The sequence below is a fragment of the Pelophylax lessonae genome, assembly GCF_965119305.1.
Source record: "Pelophylax lessonae genome assembly, chromosome: 4".
Taxonomy (NCBI): domain Eukaryota; kingdom Metazoa; phylum Chordata; class Amphibia; order Anura; family Ranidae; genus Pelophylax; species Pelophylax lessonae.
This window is the reverse complement of record NC_138771.1, coordinates 516271339-516292897: the sequence shown is the minus strand read 5'-3', so window position 1 is coordinate 516292897 and position 21559 is coordinate 516271339. Positions and strand designations below refer to the sequence as shown.

The following is a 21559-nucleotide window of genomic DNA, read 5'->3' as shown; positions in this document are numbered from 1 at the left end:
TTTCTCTACAATTTCCAAACTCATTATATACTACTGCTGGTCCTGGAGTAAAAAATCTAATATGTTATTATTTATGCTTTGAGCATGCACCAGTGTTAATTTTTGGCAGCAAATTTCGATTTAGTTTTAGTTATAGTCTTTTGACTAAAATGCCATTTTAGTTTTAGTCGTATTTTAGTCTTAAGACTAAAATGCCATTTTAGTTTTAGTCGTATTTTAGTCATCTGAATTGTGTTAGTCGACGAAAACGTTTTAGTCGGTTTTAGTCGACAAAATTAACACTGAGACACAGAGAGTTGACAGATTTTTCGAAACCATACCAACAATGAGAGAATACGTTAATGTTAGCATTTTGTTCTGAAACACTCGTTTTTTCAAAATGTCTGAATGTGATCATGTTTCAATTAGTATATTTGTCACATTGGTGTTGATTTACTAAAACTGGAGAGTGCAAAATCTGGTGCAGCTGTGGATGGTAGCCAATCAGTTTCTAACTACAGCTTGGAAAGCTGATTGATTTCTATGCAGAGCTGCACCAGATTGTGCACTCTCCAGTTTTAGTATATCAGTCTCACAACCTAATTTTATTCAGTATTTAAAGTAGATCTAAACCCAGTTGCTAAAATCTTATACAAGCCTTAATTTGGTAAGTTGTTTTAATCTTTCTAAATACTCAGATTTTATTTAAATAAAGTGGATCTTCACCCTCCATGTCATCATGCCTCCTCTCCACCCTTCCTCCGATCCTCTGCATGATTAGCAGACATCCCAACCTACAAAAACTCATTTCAGGAAGGTGGCACTCCGCTCCAAGATAATAAAGGAACACTCTAACCACCATGACCACTTTATTGATTTGAAGTGGTCATGGTGGTGGGAATCAGAAACACTGCACATGCTGGGATATTTACAATTATATGCTGGGGGCTAGTTGCACCCCTAGCACATGTGACTGCAGCCAGAAAATGTCATGTCCTTGTTCATACATGTATGGCGGGTACTGCTGGCGTATAATGCTGGTGGGTACTGCTGGCAGGTACTGCTGGTGGGTACTGCTGGTGAGCACTGCTGGTGGGTACTGCTGGCTGGTACTGCTGGTGAGTAATACTGGTGGGTACTGCTGGCGGGTACTGCTGGCAGGTACTTCTGCCGGGTACTACTGGTGCGGTTACTGCTGGCGAGTACTGCTGGTGGGTTATGCTAGCTGGTACCGCAGGTGGGTACTGCTGGTGGGTAATGCTGGGGGTAATGCTGGTGGGTACTGCTGGCTTCTCTGAGATGGAGAGTGTGACAGAAGCGGCATTGGAGGAAGCATGCCATTGCAGTAGAGAGCAGAGCCGATGCTTCCTGTATCCCTCCTGTCACAGGTGGAGTGCATTTGATATTACTCTACCTGTGACAGGAGCCGGAACTACACAGGAAGCATCGTTCCATTCTTCACTGACAAAGCTGACACTGCAGCCAGGCTATCGCATGGCACCTCCCGGGAGACTTCAGATGTCTGGACTAGGGATCTTTTTTTTTTTTAATTCCTATTTATTTACTTTTTTTTTTTATGAAATCGCGGCGGTCGGACCCGCTGATTGATTCCGGCTGTGTCTAATCACAGCGCGAGCGTGCCCCCGAGAACCCCTGCACAAAATCACGTACCTATATGTGATTTTGCGCAGCCTGGCCGCCCTGCCGCCGTATATATGTGGTGGGTGGTCCGGGAAGTGGTTAAGCAAACAAAGTGTCAGTCAGATATGGTTTAATGTAAAATCTTTGGAACAAACAGAAAGTATAAGAAAAAAAAACTGGTACACACAAATAATCTTTACAAACTTTAAATATCCAGGAAGAGGCCCACTCAGCCATAAGTACATGGAAGAAATACTAACTGATCCCGTTAGAATGTATATATTGTCTCTAGCATGCGTTACCACTGACGCGTTTCAAGGGCAGACCCTCAGCCTTTAAAATGAGTCAATGTTAAAGCATTTAGGGCCTTCAAATAAACAGAACAACTGTTCATATGCATACATTACATCAAAAACTGTTTGCTGTGCAGTTATTTTTAATAAGGACAGGCTGATTCTATAGTATTAACATCTCTATGATATTCTGCAGGACGAGGGTTCATTCCCAAGGTTGTTGTCTGCCCAGAGACTTAATCCCCGATGGTGCTTCCTAGACGGTAAGTTGATATGTGTGGGTAAAATCCTGTCAGTGACATGTGTGTTAGGCTAACAATACTGGGTGGGCACAATACAAAGGTCCTGGGTATCTGCCTGACTTGAAGTTAAAGGGTTGATTAACTAAAGGTAAATAGACTGTGAATTTTGCAAAGTGCCATTGCACTGTGCAAGTGCAGTTGCTCCAGAGTTTAATAAATGAGCAGAAGCTCTGATGACCTCCATCATCCAATCATGTGCAAGCAAAAATGCTTTTTTTTCTTGTATTTCCCTTGCACATGATTGGGTAATCTTTGAAGGGTGAAGCTTTACCTCATTTACTATATCTGGAACAACTGCACTTACAGAGTGCAAAGTGCACAGTTTATTTGCCTTTAGTAAATCCACCCCTAAGTCTTAACTCTTCTGAAGCTAAGATGACCCTCTGTCATTTAACTGGCAGCTGAGACTCCCACTTAATCCCACTTAAAGCATCAGAAAAAAGTACCCTTGCAGTGGCGCCTGCATTTCATGGTTTAAATAGTTACGATTAGAGGAAAGAGGAATAAGATGTAATACTTGCTTTACTCCTAGCTCTGGCAGGATACTACCATGTTATGCCATCTATCCTAAAGGTGTCCTCAGTGCCATCTCAAGAGCATTAAAGGGCCCCAGGCAATGCAGTGCACTGGGGCCCCGCCTACACAATCACCCACGAGAATAAAAATGCAAATTATCTATAAGGCGATATTTATTGGTACAGCAGTGCCAGGCTAATGACAGCTGACAAGTTCGGCTGCTGGGTTCGGTGAACACACACAAGGACGAGAGTCAGACTCTACTGTCTTGTGTGTGCCTGTTCCGTGGAGGTGGACAGCCATTCCTGCAGTTGTGCGCTCCCCCTCCATGGCCCAAGTGGCCTGACAGCAACGCCAGGCCGACAGGCACTTGCCACCTGCTAAGTTCAGTGGCGGGATGCACATGGGAATCGGGACTAATGCTTGGCCATTCGGTAAGATGGCTCTGGGTGTCCTCTCCTCAGTGCTCTGGCGCCATTAGTTCTGCTTTGTTTGTGTGGGCCTGCCATCCTCATGTTCCCTGCACCTAGAGCACTGGAGACAAGAGGACAACCTCAGAGAATGCTCGGAGTGAGGAATAAGGTACGTTTTGCAGCTTATTCCTCTATTTCTAGACTTAATGAGAATTTAACCTGTAAATTTGGTTGAATGCTGTAAGGGTATTTTTTAAAAATCCCAGAGTTTAGCTTTAACTGGAAGAGGGCAGGGCTTATATTAATTCTGGGTGCGTGTTGACTCACTTAAAGTATAACTGCACCTATGGAGAGCAGGCATGGCATCTACGTAGCTCCAGCCTCCTGAAAGGTTCAGCAACATATCAGAAGCCCAGACTCACCCAATGGCAGGTTTTAAAACAGAGGGTTTTTTTTTTTGCATACACTTGCAAATACATGTGGATGGATTTGAAGCTTTCACAGGGTTAAAGTAGTACTAAAGTCACAATTTTTACCTTAAGAGTGTTAATCACTGACTCCAAAGATGTATTAGTATTGTTCTATTCCCTGTTTTTCATAACAGCCAGTAGGGAAAGTGATACATCAGCTTCCCACTGATTTCAAAATTGAAAGAACACATCCCTGGACACCCTTTAGACCTGCATGTTCCAGGGAGGGCACTGGTCATTGAATGGTGTAATCTTTAGCTGTGCAGTCTGCCCATCAGTTGCTCGATTACAGTCTATCAGACTTACTTCTAGAACAGCAATTGGGCAACTGATCAGCAAAGCACAGTTGGAAGCCTTTTCCAGAAAATAGCCTATGCAATCAAAGGCCCCCAGTATGTTGTAGATATTAGAAACTTTGCCAATTTTCATTAATTTTATTGTTGTTCTTGTAGACTTGTATGAACCTTGCTTTGTGCGCTGGTGCGCAGTCATGTTGGAACAGGAAGGGGCCATCCCCAAACTGTTCCCACAAAGTTGGGAACCTGAAATTGTTTAAAATATCTTGGTATGCTGATTCCTTAAGAGTTCCCTTCACTGGAACTAAGGAGCCAAGTCCAATCTCCGAAAAACAACCCTACATCATAATTCTCCCTCCACCAAATGATTTGGACCAGTGCACAAAGCAAGGTCAATAAAGACATGGATGAGCAAGTTTGGGGTGGAGGAACATGACTGGCCTGCACAGAGTCCTGACCTCAACCCGATAGAACACTTTTGGGATGAATTAGAGTGGAGACTGTGAGTCAAACCTCCTCGTCCACATCAGTGCCTGACCTCACAAATGCGCTTCCAGAAGAATGGTCAAACATTCTCATAGATACACTCCTAAACCTTGTGGACAGCCTTCCCAGAAGAGTTGAAGCTGTTATAGCTGCCAAGGGTGGGCCAACTCAATATTGAACTCTATGGATTATGACTGGAATGCCATTAAGTTCATGTGTGTGTAAAGGCAGACGTCCCAATACTTTTGGTAATATAGTGTATTTGGTACCTATCCCTATCCTGGTGTGTAAGTTGATACGTAACTTGATCCTTTAGTATTTACTTAAAGGCTAAGTTCCCTTTTCATCTATGCAGTCAAGGGACCCACTTGCAAGACACCTCTAAATTTAGAACATACTAAACACACTAAGGGCTCTTTCACACGGAGCGGACCGCATTGCGATCCGCTCCGGTACTTTTATTTTTCACGGACACGGATGACACTTGTGTCATCCGCTCCGTATGTCCGCATATCATCCCATCCGTTTGCGGATGATATACGGACATAATGTAAGTCTATGGCATTGCGGATGTCAGCGGATGACACCGCTGACATCCGATTTTGCTTCCTTTCCGTTTTTTCAACGGAACAAAAATAGGGTTCTGTTCCATATTTTGTAACAAGGACAACATATCTACATAATTGCGCACAGAACAAATATTGATATTTTTGCTCATACAGTCACCTTGCACTGTGTTAACGTAGACATTTCCGGCAATATCCTTTTTATCCAATATGTTTACTCCTCTCTCACACAGCTACCTCTGCTGACCAGTTCTATCGTATAGACAGATCTCAGGTAAGTAAGCCTAATTTCTTTTGATTTGTATCAGAAGTAACCAACCACAGAATGATCTTTCTTTAGGCGCCAGGTCACATATACAGTATGTGATGACAGACATCGCATATGATTTGTAGTGAACTGCTCTGCAAATCGCATGCGAAGTGTATGCAATGCGAATTCAGCCATACAGATTGTATGGCGGAATTTGCATTGCATTTGGTCACAACTCGTACAGGACCCTTTTTTGGGTCCGCACCAGAATCCGGTTGCATGGGTGTTCACACCTATGTGATCCGATTCATGTCTGAACTGACAGTTCGCACTGCGATATGCAAACTGATCTGGGGGTGTTGCTAACTATGTATTGACACCCCCAGCGATTTGCATATGGCAATGTGAACTGCCTGCGAGTTGAATGCGATGCGGGAACCCGCAGTGGATTTGCAGGGTTCCCGCAGCGCATATGTGTGAACCGGGAATCAAGGTGAGGTTTAATCTCCATATATGGATTCTCTGGTGCCTCCTTTCACCCTTCATCAATATGCTACTTAGAATTTAAAATAAAACCTTATGATTACATACCTTATTTTACACTCAGTGACATCATCACCTGTGCTTCTCAGTGCAATGCTGGTAGGAGAGGCTGGCAAGGTGCTGTACATTGCTTCCTAAGGCCTCTTTCACACGGAGCAGACCGTATTGCGATCCGCTCCGGCACTTTTTTTTTTATACAGACATGGATGACACTTGTGTTATCCGGTCCGTATGTCCGCATATCATCCCATCCGTTTGCGGATGATATACGGACATAATGTATGTCTATGGGATTGCGGATTTCAGCGGATGACACCGCTGACATCCGATTTTGCGTCCTTTCTGTTTTTTAAACGGAAGAAAAAATAGGATTCCGTTCCGTTCCAAAAAACGGAACAGAACTGAAAGGACGCAAATTGGATGTCAGCGGATGGTATTCCGCTGACATCCGCAATCCCATTGACATGCATTATGTCCGTATATCACCCGCAAATGGATGGGGTGATATACCACATACGGAATGCCCGTGTGAAAGAGGCCTAAGGCTTCTTTCACGCGGTCTGCTGCGTGCTGCGGTCCATTCTCTGCTCAGCGGGGATCGATCCACCGATCCCTGCTGAGCCGGCGGATGACAGCTCCATCTCCACAATGTGTGCAGAGAGGGAGGTGTCAGAGCCCTGCTGCTGTCTATGGGGAATCGGATGAGAGCGGACCGCCTGTCCACTCTCATCCGATCCCATCCCCCGGACGGATGGAAAATAGGCTTTCCATCCGTCCAGGTTTCACAGACAGGATGGCAGCAGGTGTCAGCGGACATGTCTCCGCTGACATCCGCTGCCCCATAGGTATGCATGGAGGATCCGATCAGATCCGCCTAAAAAACTGACAGGCGGATCTGATCGGATCGTTTGTGTGAAAGGAGCCTTAGAATAGCACAGCACCCTGCCTCAGTACTCCTCTCAACGACCATCAATTCTGAATCAAGCAGTGGGCTAGCTCTTGGGAGGATTTATGCACATATCAATGCTTAATGTGTGGATGTCATTGTGGAGGAGAGGATGTTCCTAGGCAGGCTGCATTTGCTTGAAGACCACTCAATGATGCATACATGTGATGCTCAGCCTCCATGATTGCAGGAACTAAAACCCAGTGAGTGAAAGGGCAGACCATGTCTCTGTTCAGCTGGTGAGAGCTTCAGCCCAGTGTAAGGCATCTCAGGATTTTATAGACCACATGGGCCCCTTGGCAGCTGCAGATGCTATATATATATATATATATATATATATATATATATATGTATAAAACGTTTCCTTATTGTTTGTGCTTATAAAGTTCCTCCAACATGTTCTTTTTTTTTTTTTTGGTATTGAGCATTTTGGGTATGTGGCACATTACAACAGTGAATATTTCCTCTTTAAATACGGACAGGGCAGACCATGGACAGTCAGGCTGGGGAGGAAAGAGCTAAAATATGGTGGGAGTTCTTCAGACTAAAGGATGATTTTATTGGGTCTAAAATAAACTATGTACTGAAAACAGTAGAATATTTATTTTTTTGGGGGAGGGGGAAACCAGAGAAGACAAAATATAAGCAGATTCAACTTTAGCATTAGAATATCTGACAGGAGGATCTCTTTAAGCATTTCTGTAGCTGTGATATTTTTTGTAATTTATGTGAGACGCAGTGGTGAACTTATCCTTAAGAGCTCGGTGACTTTCTGTTTTGTTTACTCTCTTTGGGGAAAGCAGACAAAGCTCACAGTGGTCCATTCTCTTTCTACCAAGGCAAATGTTATTGGTTTTTTTACTTTCCAAATGGCAAAAGGTAATGAAGTGTGTGACCAGACAGCGGATAGAACTGGTTTATGCTGTAATTGTTATTTGTCCGTCTCCACAGGAACATCTACATTTTGTCACTGAGATTTCCCAGGATGAAATCTTTATTTTGGACCCCGAGGAGGCCGGGACGGCGCAAGGCAGTACTGGAACTGGGATGCCAGACCTGGTGGTGGAGCAGCCTTCGGGGTTAGTTTATTACATGTGGAATCATTGAGTCGATTCTTCAGAGGATAGGATGTACAGGATCACAAAGAGGAACAATTAACTTGTATGGGAACGGCGCTGGCATGGCATGATTAGAATACTGCCCCCTAGTGACTGTAATCAGCCACTACGCTGAGCACCGTTACTGTGACATTGGGTAGTAATTATTTCTGATTAACGAAAAAAAGGCTTTAAAAAAAAAAAAACATTTACTATAGTTAAACATGAAACATCAAGAACAAGCAGGGAGAGCCCTGAGAGATTAAAAAAAAAAAAGACTTATGGGGAGTTTAAATAGCAGGTGTGTGGGGGCTCCTTAACAGTGTTAATTTTGACATCAAATTTATATTGAGTTTTAGTTAAAGTCTTTTGACTAAAATGCCATTTTAATTTTAGTCGTACTTTATTCATCTAAATTGTTTTAGTTTTAGTCGTATTATAGTCGATTCAAATCTCCAATACATTAAGTAGACTAAAATCGTTAAATTTTATTGCATTATTTAAGCATTTCTCTAGAATTAACAAAGACATTACATACTCCTGGAGTAAAAATGTAATAACGTTATTATTGAAGGTAATAAGGTTTGAACATACACTACAGACACAGATTTAGGGCTCTTTCACACATGGAGTCCATCGGCGGACTTAGTTTTTCTCAGCGGGGGATCGATCCGCCGATCCCCCGCTGAACAGGAGGATGACAGCTGTTCTCCGCACTGTGTGCGGAGACACAGCTGTCAGGTCCCCATGCATCTCTATGGGGGAATCGGATGGAAACGGACCGTCTGTCCATTCTCATCCGATCCGCTGGACGGATGGAAAATAGGGTTTCCATCCGTCCAGATTTGACGGATCGGATGTCAGCGGACAAAAGCAAAATTCATAAACAAAAATATTGCTTTTTGACAAACAGAAGTGCAACTTTGAATTTAAAATACCCCAAAAACTGCAAAGTCTATTGTCTTTAAGCCATTGCACATATATCTGAATATATTACCAACATTAAATATTAGGAAAAAAAATAAAAAAAAGCCTTTTTTCTATTTTTTTTTTCTTTCAGCAGCTTAGTAGATGCCCCCTACATATTGTTATATGGTAGTGCAGTTTTAATTGTGACGCCAGATTTCAAGTTCAATTTAGTCAAAATCTTTTGACGAAAATGCCATTTTAGTTGTAGTTGTTTTAGTCATTTCAATTGTCTTAGTTTTAGTCATATTTTAGTCTTTTGACCAAAATGCCATTTTAGTTTTACTCATATTTTAGTCTTTTGACTAAAATGCCATTTTAGTTTTAGTTGTTTTTATCCATCTAAATTGTTTTTCATATTTTAGTTGACTAAAATAGTGTTAATTAAGTCAACGAAAATATTTTCTTCAATGTAATTAACACTGCTCCTTAAGGTATAGCTAAAGGTTTTTTCTTTTTTGTTAGTTTTAATTAACCACTTCCTGCTAATTGACGTAGCTCTACGCCGGCTCATAGAACTGGTTGTACCGGGGTGATGCCTGCAGCTAGAGGCATCTTCCCGGTACCATTTTTTAGAGCCGGTGGTCAGCTTTCAGGTGATAATGGGCGATGCGGCTCGGGAGCCGCTCGGACGCTATCCCCGTGAGTGGGAGGGGACGCCCTCCCGCCACCTTCCGCGGCTCTGCCTGGGTCTCCCGTCCCACTGGTTGGTGTCCCGATCAAAGCCGAATCCAGCTTTAATCAAAACCAAATCCAGCTTTGATTGGGTCTCCGATGTAGTAACCCGGAAGTGGCGTAATAACGTCATGTCCGGGTTACTCGGTGGCTAAAGGCTCAGAATTTAAAAAAGTGTCAGTATTCAAAAATGCCAATTTCAGCATTTTGAATACATTGAAGTGCAGTGGAGGGGTCTGGGGTCTTTTAGACCACCAATCCCTCCATAAAAGAGTACCTGTCACTGGCTATTACTGTCACAAGGGATGTTTACACTGCTTTTGACAGCAATAAAAGTGATCAGATTTTTTTTTTTTTTTTTAAAACGGTACTAAAATAAAAAAGTTAAATAAAATAAATAGGAAAAAAAAAATCAATTTTAAAGCGCCCTCGTCGCTGTGAACTCATGCACGAAAGCATGAAAGAAAATGCATATGGAAGTCGTGCCCGCAAATAAAAGCGCTGTTCAAACCCCACATGTGAGGTATCACCGCAATCGCCAGTGCGAGAGCAATAGTTCTAAAAAAAGAGCTACCCTGTAACTCTAAAATGGTAACCGTTAAAATGTTTTAAAGTGTTGCCTATGGAGATTTTTTTTGACCGTAGTTTGTCCCCATTCTGCGGGTGTGCGTAATTTTAAACCGTGTCATGTTAGGTATCTATTTATTCAGCGTGACATCATCTTTCACAATATACAAAAAATGGTCTAACTTTACTGTTTAGTTTTTTTTTTTAAATACAGTGAAATTTATTTTTTCCAAAAAAATGTTGTTTGAAAGACCGATGCGTAAATACTGCGTGACTCCAGAGTCTTTGCTAAAAAAAAAAAAATATATATATATACGTATATATATATTTATATATAATGTTTGGGGGTTCCAAGTAATTTTCTAGCTAAAAATACAGATTTTAACTTGTAAACAACATGTGTCAGAAATGGGCTCAGTCCAGAAGTGGTTAAAGCGTTGGATAAAATCCCTGTTGATTCTTTACAGTTGACTGTGCCTACACCAGGGACATTCACTCTGTGTATTTGTTCATATGACCATTGCCACCTGAACAGAAAGTGACAGGAAATCAAATCCAGTTGTCATCTTGGAACACAACGTACCGGGAAGTCTTCCGATAAGGAGACCTATTATGGTGACAACTGCCTAGGACCCAACATAGACTTGTGTTGTGGTAACCTGAGTTTTTCCGCACATCTTCCTGCATTCAAGTGCAGTGCATTGTGGCACTATTCACTTTGATACAGTACAACAGTCAGTGGAGAAAGAGGGGATTTCCCCACACTTTGAAGAGATTTCCTCTTGCATCCTCTCTTTGAAACAAGAAGTGAAGGGAAATTTCCCTACTGCGACACAGAAAGGTTTTCTCTTCAGATATACAGAAAGGTTTCTCTCTTTACGGTTTAGCACCACAAAGCACTTCCAAGCAACTTGCTGCTTTCTGCAAATGGTTTGTGCATGGAGAAAAAAAGATTGTTTTTTTTTTTATAGGGCTTGTTCATGACAGTGTACAAAGAGACATTACAAAATGCAAATCCAATAGGAAGTACATTTTTTCACTTCTTATTATAATCTGTGGCAACACTCAGAAATTGCCTAGAAATGCTTGTTACAAGTGATTTCACAGGAAATCAGCAGTGGTAAATCTTCAAGGCACTTTTTGGTCAGGGCGTTCAGTGTAAAACAGCTGTAGAAACCAAGCTTAGAAAAAACAAAACAAAAAAGAAGCCTGTTTGGTTTCCTCTTCATCTCCTTTTTCATCTTGTCCAATCACAGGTTGACAGAGTGGTGGACGCCAACATGTCGAAAACGTATAGTGAGCGACAGCTGCGTTCCAGGAAAGATCTCTCTACACAATGAGTTCTCCGACAAAGCACATGACTCCTCCCCCTCCAGCGCCTTGCCGTAAGACTTTTCTGTAGTTTATTATTCATTGTCACATGGGTGCCAGTAGACCTATAACTGAGTAAGGCTCAATGGTTTAGTAAAAGTTTACCTAAACGCAAAACGTTTTATTTTGTTTTAGATAGAGTGAAGAGGGATTTGAATGCTTGTCAGTTTTTATTGCTGTCTGTGCCCCTGTTAAGGAGATTCCCCCTTTCTATTTGTCCTGTTTACTTTTAATATTGAAAGTGAAAGAAAATCCCAAATTTTGGGTTGTCCTCAAAAATAGAGGGTAAATCTTCCAATAGAGACACTAGTTCTGGTGACCTGGGGTCACCAAGGAATTCCATAATTTTCAGGAATTTCCTCTCACTTCCTTTTTGGCTTTGGGAAAGGAAGTGAAGGGCATCTGCACAATAGGACACAGATGGCGGGAAACAAAATCTGACAGGGGTTATAACCCTCCCGTACTATTTTAAAGGATAACTTTACCTTTCATAACATGTTACACATATTCAGGGTGTAACATGTTATGAACGGACGGGCCCTGCACCTCCCTGATCCCCGCTGTTTTACAGCTAGCGTGGTTCTTCTCCCTTCTCTGCCTACAAAAAAAACGCTACTGAGCGGGGCTCCACCTGCCTGGTCACGCTACTGATTGACAGGGCTCTGTGAATGGAAAATGACAAGGTCTGGCAGCCTTTTGGGCTTTTGGCTAGTAGTTTTCTTGTAACTACCACGGCACTGTGGAGTGCCGTGGTAGTTCATTCATGCTTCTTGTCAGATTATATCTGCTTACCTGTATGGGCAAGCAGATACACTGGCAGATCTGCTGGAGACCTGCATGGCACCAGCGATCTGCTGATCACTGGTGCAATGCTTTACAGGCTGCAAAAAAATAAAAAAATAAATGCACATTTTTTTACTTGCAAAAAAATGTGCGTTTATTATTTTTTTCCAAAAAGTGAACTTATCCTATAAGAGAAGTTGTGTCCTATGGAAGCTGCTCCCAAAAAGGCAGGCAGAGCGCAAATGACTAGTCACCAGTATTGCCTGTGGTCTTCCTGAAGCTGATCTTTTCTTCATTACTGACTTACCAAGCCTTTTTCTACACTTTGTCTCTGCGTGGTGATCACCTTGGTAGAGGCAGGACTTTGCTTGCTCGTCTCAGAACTGCCCACCTTATTGCTGGCGATCGGTTGACTGGACTGGTGGGGGATATTTAAAACAGACCTTCAGTCATTTTTTCATTTTTCCTTCAATTAAACCTTCTACCCTTGCTGTGTTATCATTGGAAATCAAAACTGTAATTTGGTGGCAGTAAATAACTTATTCTGTATACTTCCTCTTTCATTGCTGGTAAGTGCCTAGGTTAATGACGTGGTTCCCTGCATTGCACTAACTCCCAGGAGAGAAATGTCAGCTATCCCAGCAGTGCTTGTTTCTTCTTTTCCTTTCCTTTCACTCTCTCAGAGTTAGCTGCCAGGGGAGGGGGGCAGGGAGCCACAGGAGAGCAAAAGACAACTGAAGTCGGCTACAGGGCTGGAGGGGGCTGGAAGAGGGCAGGGATAGGAGGAGACTAAAAGGATCCATGTGCTTTCACACAGAGGAGTAGAATTTCATCTAGTGAAAGGAAGATTGTCTCTCTCTCTTTTTTTGTGTGGAAATTTCAGCCCTATACACTTATTACACCCCCAGGCCAGTCTGCAACTGTGGTTTAAACTATGCTAAATAGTGGGCATGGCTTAAAGGGGGTGTGGTTGAATAGAGTCTGAGATGAAAGAGGGATGGGTGGAGAAGGAAGAGAGAAAGAGAAGAGAGAGAGAAAAAGGGATGGAGGGAGAGAGAAAGAAAAAAAGTGCTAGGAAGGAAAAGAGAGAGAAGAAAGGAAAGAAAGAGGGAGGGAGGGACAGCAGGCCCAGATCCTAGACCACAATAGCAATATGTGTATGCCAGAAAGTTTAACAATCAGTAGATAAAGATACTCAAATCACCATCCCCCAGGCAGATCCCATCAAACAGATACAGGACTCGGAGATGGTCAGAGTGTGTGCGGGCATGATAAAGGAGATGGTCAGAGAGTGTGCGGACACGAAATAGGAGACGGTCAGAGAGGGTGTGGACATGGTACAGGAAACGGTCAGAGAGTTTGCAGACATGGTACAGGAGACGGTCTGAGAGGGTGCGGACATGGTACAGGAGATGGTCAGAGAGGGTGCCGACATGGTACAGGAGACGGTCAGAGAGTGTGCGGACATGGTACAGGAGACAGTCAGAGAGTGTGCAGACATGGTATAGAAGACGGTCTGAGAGGGTGTGGACATGGTACAGAAGATGGTCAGAGAGGGTGCAGACATGGTACAGGAGATGGTCAGAGAGGGTGCAGACATGGTACAGGAGATGGTCTGAGAGGGTGCGGACATGGTACAGGAGATGGTCAGAGAGGGTGCAGACATGGTACAGGAGACGATCAGAGAGGGTGCGGACATGGTACAGGAGACGGTCAGAGAGGGTGCAGACATGGTACAGGACAGCTGTCCCAGTGATCTGACGGGTCGCCCACAGAACACTGGGACAAAGCCAATTTCCTGTGATTTTTCCCGGGACACGGACAGACCGGGACATGGGTCTGAATATCGTTATTGTCCTGGGAAAATCATGACTGTTGGCAAGTATGACAATGCAACTTATCAACAATGTGCACCCACTGTTTGCTTGCTGCACAAGCACGAGACTAGGAAGTGCATACTAAGAAGCCAGGAGCACAGAAATCCAGGAAGTGAACAGGCAGTGGCATCAGCTGCCCACAGTTAAAATGGCTGCAGCCAGACTTAGTGGAGGGAGATTTCTGCAGCGCATTTGGCATGTACAGATTCACAGTATATGATGATCATGGTTTTGTTGTCACTGGTCCCCAAAAAGTGTCAGTGTCAGATTTGTCCGCCACAATGTCGCAGTCGTGCTAAAAATTGCTTATCGCAGCCATTACTTGTAAAAACAATAATTAAAAAAAAAGTCCATAAATCTATCCCATAGTTTTTGTAGACACTATAACTTCTGCGCAAACCAATCAAAATACACTTATTAGGGGTTTTTTTTACAAAAAATATGTAGCAGAATACATATTGGCCTAAATTAATGAAAAAAATTTATTTTTTAAATGTTTTTTTTGGGAATGTTTTATAGCAGAAAGTAAAAAATATTGTTTTTTTTTTTTTTAATTGTCAGTCTTTTTTGTTAATAGTGAAAAAAAAAGACCACCAAAAGAAAGCTCTATTTGTGGGGATAAAATACATCAATTTTATTAGGGTACAGCGTCGCACGACCGCAAAATTGTCAGTTAAAGCAATGCAGTGTGGTATCGCAAAAAATGGCCTTGTCATTAAGGGGGTTAAACCTTCCGGAGCTGAAGTGCTTAAGAAACAGAAAGCACACATCCACAGAATGAATGAAGCAGAAGCAGGGACTTGCATGCAGTGCAGTTTCTTCTCCAGCAAGAACAGAGAGTAGAGACCTCACTAAATATTCTTCTAAATCTGGTGAGACATTAAGAGACAGCACTGCCTTAGATCTCGCACTGCAGATATACAACTATGAGGTTGTAGCCTCAGTCCTAGGTACCATTACATACCAGGAAATTGCACTGCTATTTTTTAGAAAGAATTTAGGACAAACGTACATTCTTTAGGACCCTGCTTAGATATAATCAACAATTTTAAATGTTCCCTGTATCAAAACAGATCTTCACTTTTAGAGTTCAGGTCATCTTTCATAGTGAGTACCTGTGTTACGTGTTTACCCTCTTTTATAAGTGTAAAGTATATCAGCTTATTAAGAACTACCTTTATTTGAAAATATCAAAATGCCTAAGCTACATTCGTCCATTCTTCCAAAGCCCAACCAAAGCAGAACAAGTTTCCACAGCAAGCCCCTTGCTAACTGAACAGAGGTGTAGGCCTTGATCCTGTGCAGCAACACTATTAGAGGCAAGGCTCTGATTTCAAGGAAATCAGAATAAGCAATTTTGGTTCAGGAAAGGAGTCCGGCTCTATTTCACAGTCCAACCTTCTTCCCCAGAGAATGGGCTGACAGGGATTTTGTTTTCTTTGACATTGTCAAAGTTAGCTGCATTTTTTTGCCAATTTCTTGTGACCGTGATTAAGGAGAGTAGCTCTATGAAACAATCTGGTAATATAACTGGTGTAAAATCGGGCTGCCACTCCTTTTGATCCGGTAGAGGTGTGAGCATTCTGGTGCTGAAAGGGTCCCTGCAAAAATTTTGGCTGGGATCCGCTATCAGACTCGTCCTCAGGGCACCAAGAAAATGAGATTGTAATTGCCGGCATGCAGCAGAAAATTAATTATACGTTCTGCTTTTTAATCAAGCAAGCACTGCGTTAATTCTGTTTTATTTCAGGTGGGATCTGATTAGTCATGTCGATGATGTGGATAGGAGGTGGGGGAGAGAGAGAGAGAGAGAGAGAGAGAGAAAAACCCCTTTACATAAGCACACCTGGAGATGTTAAAACACAACTTCTAACAGAGGTTTTTTAAAAATTTGGACAGAGCCAGGGCTTGATTTCTGCCTAAGCCACTTAGGCCATAGCCTAGGGCACCGTGTACGCCAGGGGCAGCACATAGTCACCCAGGAAACAGGCCACTTTTACATATATGGGTCACAGCCTGCTAGGCAAACTGCTACAAACCAACATTTTTTCCTTAGCCACTGTTTTGCTGTTCATCGGAGAATTCAACACCTGCTCCAGGTAGGCTTGCTAGGTGTGTTATGAAGCTGGGGGGCATCCTTCCTCCTATAACAGTCAAACTAACTGGTAGTTTAAACCAGTGGTGGCCCATCTTTTTTAGAGACAGAGGTCTACTTGAATAACATGAAAGCGATCAAAAATCACCAGGGTTCAACGTCCTTATTTTTTTTTTTTTAAATAAATAAAATAGCAAGGCTTAACTAAATAGTAAGGAAAACTTAGAAAAATATAATACAAATGTATTAATGTCAAATATAATACAACTATAAAACAAATGTAATTGTAAAAATATAAACTTACACTACCTTGAGATTAGACAGTGTCAGTCAGTAGAGCAATGGGCGGTGTCAGTAGAGCAGTGGACGGTGTCAGTAGAGCAGTGAACGGTGTCAGTAGAGCAGTGGACGGTGTCAGTAGGGCAGTGGACGGTGTCAGTAGGGCAGTGGATGGTGTCAGTAGAGCAGTGGACGGTGGCAGTAGAGCAGTGGACGGCAGCTGTAGGGCAGTGGACGGTGGCTGTAGGACAGTGTATGGTGTCAGTAGAGCAATGGATGGTGTCAGTAGAGCAGTGGACGGTGTCAGTAGAGCAGTGGACGGTGTCAGTAGGGCAGTGGACGGTGTCAGTAGGGCAGTGGATGGTGTCAGTAGAGCAGTGGACGGTGGCAGTAGAGCAGTGGACGGTGGATGTAGGGCAGTGGATGGTGTCTTTAGGGCAGTGTGTGGCGTCAGTAGGACAGTGGATGGTGTCAGTAGAGCAGAGGACGGTGGCAGTAGAGCAGTGGACGGTGGCTGTAAGGCAGTGGATGGTGTCTGTAGGGCAGTGTGTGGTGTCAGTAGGACAGTGTATGGTGTCAGTAGAGCAGTGGATGGTATCAGTAGAGCAGTGGACGGTGGCAATAGGGCAGTAGATGATGTCGGTAGGACAGTGGATGGTGACAGTAGGACAGTGGATGGTGTCAGTAGGACAGTGGATGGTGTCTGTAGGGCAGTGGATGGTGTCTGTAGGGCAGTGGATGGTGTCTGTAGGGCAGTGGATGGTTGCAGTAGGGCAGTGGATGGTGTCTGTAGGGCAGTGGTTGGTGTCAGTAGGGCAGTGGTTGGTGTCAGTAGGGCAGTGGACGGTGTCAGTAGAGCAGTGGACAGTGGCAGTAGAGCAGTGGAATTTGTCAGGTAGGGTTGCCACCTCATGCCTTTAAACGAGGACACATATTAATTACACAGGTTCTGAGGCTAATATAATGCACATAAGGCACTAAGTGAGTTTAGTTACCACCTTAATCAGCAACAGAACCTGTGTAATTAATGTGTGTCCTGGTTTAACCACCAGGACCACCAGCCCTCCTGTACCAGGCCCAGATCTGTCTTCTCAGCAGGGGTAGCCCGGAGGCAGAGCGGCGGGGACTCACAATTTCTGTCCACCAATTAGATAATCCCCTGCTGTGCAGCTATTTAGGAAAAAAAAAACATCTCTGGGCCCCCTGTGTTCAGACCAGGTACTGGGGGGACTAACAATGCTGCATTTGAATCCTTGGGTAATACCTATCACGTTTGGAGTGACACATCTGAGGGGCATTGCTGTAGCTTAGGGTACACTGGTGTTGCCCTCTGAAGAGTGAACCACAGTGGATCACTTTTCAGAGGGTGTTTGACAGGCGGCAAGGAAGCATTTTGATACCATCTGATTTAATCCTTAAAAACCATTACCATCTCGCTGCAACTGCGTTCGTTGTACATGGCTGTGAGGCGTCCCCATTCAGTGGAGTGGGATGCATTGGCCACTGAACATGATGGGGAGATATTTTTTGTATACCCTCATGTGCTGCCTTTGTCATTACCCCCTCCTAACCACTGCATTCTGTGCATTACATATCCCAGACCCCAGCATTCTATGCATTACCCACTCCTGGCCTCTGCACACTGTATATTAGAAAACTCCTGACCTCTGCACTATGTATGTACTCCTGACTCCTGCAAACTGTACAGTACATACTAGGGATTGAACGATATGGTTTTTTCAGGGCCGATACCGATATTTTGGTCACAACGTATCGGTATCGGCCGATATTTTGTACATTTAAAGTTTTGAAAAATAAAGACAATTTTTGACACAAATCTGGTACTGAACATGTTAATTTTTTTTTTTAATGCTTAATGGCTGGCTGGCTGGCACCCTGTGGTGGATGGCTGGCTGGCACCCTGTGGTGGGTGGCTGGCTGGCACCCTGTGGTAGGTGACTGGCTGGCTGGTACCCTGTGGTGGGTAGCTGGCTTGCTGGCACCCTGTGGTGGGTGGCTGGCTGGCTGGCACCCTGTGGGGTGGCTCGCTGGCAGCCTGTGTTGGGTGGGTGGGTGTCTGGCTGGTACCCTGTGGTGGGTGGGTGGCTGGCACAGGGGTTTTGGGTGGCTGACTGGTACAGGGCCTGTGGGTGGCTGGCTGGTACAGGGCCTGTGGGCGGCTGGCTGGTACAGTGCCTGTGGGTGGCTGGCTGTCTGGCACCCTGTGGTGGGTGGCTGGCAGGCTGGCACCCTGTGGTGGGTGGCTGGCTGGCTGGAACCCTGTGTTGGGTGACTAGCTGGCACAGGGGCTGTGGGTGGCTGGCTGGTACAGGGCCTGTGGGTGGCTGGCTGGCTGGTACAGTGCCTGTGGCTGGCAGGTACAGTGCCTGTGGCTGGCAGATACAGGGTCTGTGGGTGGCTGGATGGCTGGTACAGGGCCTGTGGGTGGCTGGCTGGTTTGCTGGTACAGTGCCTGTGGCTGGCTGGCTGGTACAGGGCCTGTGGATGTGGGTGGCTGGCTGGCACTGGGCTGCTGTGAGTGGGTGTATGGCTGTGATACACTCCCGCGAGACTAGTCCTGACTCCAGACGAGGCTGTCCAAGGCGAGGGAGGCGGCCTAAGAAGGCAGAATGACGTCACAAAAATAATCGGCAATATCGGTCAAGTCCGGGGCTGATGCCGATAAATCGGGGAAAGTGCATATTGGCCGCCGATATATCGGCCTTGCCGATAATGGGTCTATCCCTAGAACCTACTCATAAAACTACACTGTGTAAGTTACATAGTCCTGACCCCTGTACTCTATACATTACATATTCTTGACAACTGCATTTTGTAAATTTTATACATACACCTGATACCTACCCTCCCACTGTTAGTGCAGTTTTGCTACATCCTTATTTCTCCAAGGCACACGATCCATGCTGCCTCTTTTTTCTCTGCTTGCTGTCTGCGGGCTAGGGGGGAACAGTGGTCGGGCTCAGGCCCCAGGCCTGGTCAGATGGGGGGGAGGGCCCTGTCAGGTAGGCTGTATGGGGCCCCATGATTTCTAACAGTGGCCCTGTCTGTAGAGCACTAGATGGTGTCTGTAGGGCAGTGGACAGTGTCAGTAGTATTTTATTTGAATTATTTTATTTTATTTTTTACAATTTTATTTTTTAAAATTGCATTTTTTATTATTATTTCAATAATATTTTTTTTACAATTTTTTTAGGAGCCCTATTGGGGGGCTATGGTAAAACTTAACCACTTTAACACTAGCCACTGTGCTGCTACTGCGGCACAGTGGCTCGTTATCGCCTAGCGACGTAGACCTACGTCGCTAGACTCCTCCCCTGTAGGCGGCGCTCGCGCGCCGCCGGGGGCGCGCTCCCGCTGTTTTCATTCACAGCGGGAGTCGGACCAGGGGAAGAGCGGCGGCGATCGCCGCTGCTCTGCCCCGATCGTCGGGGAATCCAGTTTGGAGATCCGCCCGCCTGTGTAAACAGAGCGGGCGGATCTCCTCAGTGACAGGGAGTGACAGATCGGAGTGTTCAGCATAGCTGGACATCCGATCTGTCCCTGTCTCACACAGTCACCTCCCCCCCCACACGTCAGTAAGCACCAGGCATACATTAACCCCTCCCTCTCCAATAAAATGAACCCCTTCCCTGCCAGTGTCATTTTTACAGTAACAGTGCATATTTATAGCACTGATTACTGCAGTAATGTCACTGGTACCCCCAAAAGTGTCAAAAATGTCAGTCAAGGGTCCGATCTGTCCGCCGCAATGTCGCAGTCCCGCAAAAAAAATCGCAGATCGCCGCCATTACTCGTTAAAAAAAAAAACACCAAAAATGACAGAAATCTTTCCCTTAGTTAGTAAACGCAATAACTTTTGCGCAAACCAATCAAAATACGCTTATTGCGATTTTTTTTAACCAAACATGGGTAGCAGAAAACAAATTGGCCAAAAATTTTAAAAAAAAATTGGTTTTTACATCTTTTTTTGGGGGAATTTCATATAAAAAAATGTTAAAAATATTGTTATTTTTTCAAAATAAACGCTCTTTTTTTGTTTATAGCGCAAAAAGTAAAAATCGCACAGGTTATCAAACACCACCAAAAGAAAGCTCTGTTTGTGGGAAAAAAAGGACGTACATTTCGTTTGGGTACGGCGTTGCATGACCGCGCAATTGTCAATTAAAGTCGCACAGCGCCGAATCGCAAAAAGTGGCCCAGACGTAAGACAGCAAAATGCTCTAGTGGTAAAGTGGTTAAGGAGTCTAAACAAGCTCTCGATGTCTCATTTTTTAGACAGAGAAAGGGACAGAGATTCCCCAGTCTGTTTCTCTGCAGCTGCACTGAACAGTGAATGAATGGAAAGTGCTCTGTGCTGAGCGGCTTCCTGTTCATCCATAAACTGAAGCAGAAAAACACAGTTTACTATTCATCCATAAACTGAAGCATAAAAAGACAGTTTACTATGCTTCAGTTATAAATGGACACAGTGAGTGATCACTCATGGTGTTCATTCAGAAAAATAAGAGACTGGTAAATTACTTATTTACCGGCTCCTTCTCTCACTCTCCATCCTGAAGCTACCCTTGGGCAGCTGCAAAAGGTGAACAGGAGGGCCATTTACTGGTACCGATTCCCTTTCCGGTGGGAGGGAGAGGAGGAGAGGTGGGTTTCAGCAGGTGCAAGAGGAAAGGGGATCGGTACCAGTACATGCTGCCAAGTACATGCTGTCCAAGTTCCGGGTGTCGGAAAGGAAGGATCACAGTCTACCCGTCACCTACCCATGATCGACAGGTAGATTGCGGTCAATAGGTTTGCCAATCCCCTGATTAAACATTTTAGGAAAAATGTATTACTTTTTGTTCTGTGGCTCTCCACTTCTAATTTCTTGTCTAGGTGAGGATTAAATAAGGATCCTCCTAGCTGCCTCCTAGAACGTTCATATCACATATCCCAGGTGGAAGTTTATGTAAGGGGAGCATGTGGTGCCGCAAGGCCCCTTACGTATGCAGACATGCTGCAGCCTGTGACAGGTCTCACATACCTAAAACAAGGGACATGCCGCTGGTCTCTTTTTGGGACCTGACATAGACATGTTACATACCTGTATATGCGTGGAATATTTCAAAATGGTGGCATGGAAGTAGG

The 21559-nt window shown here is 44.2% G+C and overlaps 1 protein-coding gene across 12 annotated transcripts in view; it reads left to right on the top strand.

Annotated features, from left to right (window-relative positions):
• The window catches only part of DGKI (diacylglycerol kinase iota), a 533441-nt gene that overhangs the window by 413941 nt on the left and 97941 nt on the right, over nucleotides 1–21559 (top strand). For all 12 annotated transcript variants that reach the window (XM_082255058.1, XM_082255060.1, XM_082255059.1 and 9 more), the window contains 4 exons: nucleotides 2110–2176; nucleotides 5196–5236; nucleotides 7653–7780; nucleotides 11263–11391. In XM_082255058.1, the coding sequence (XP_082111184.1) occupies nucleotides 2110–2176; nucleotides 5196–5236; nucleotides 7653–7780; nucleotides 11263–11391 (365 nt within the window). The remainder of the gene's footprint in view (nucleotides 1–2109; nucleotides 2177–5195; nucleotides 5237–7652; nucleotides 7781–11262; nucleotides 11392–21559) is intronic.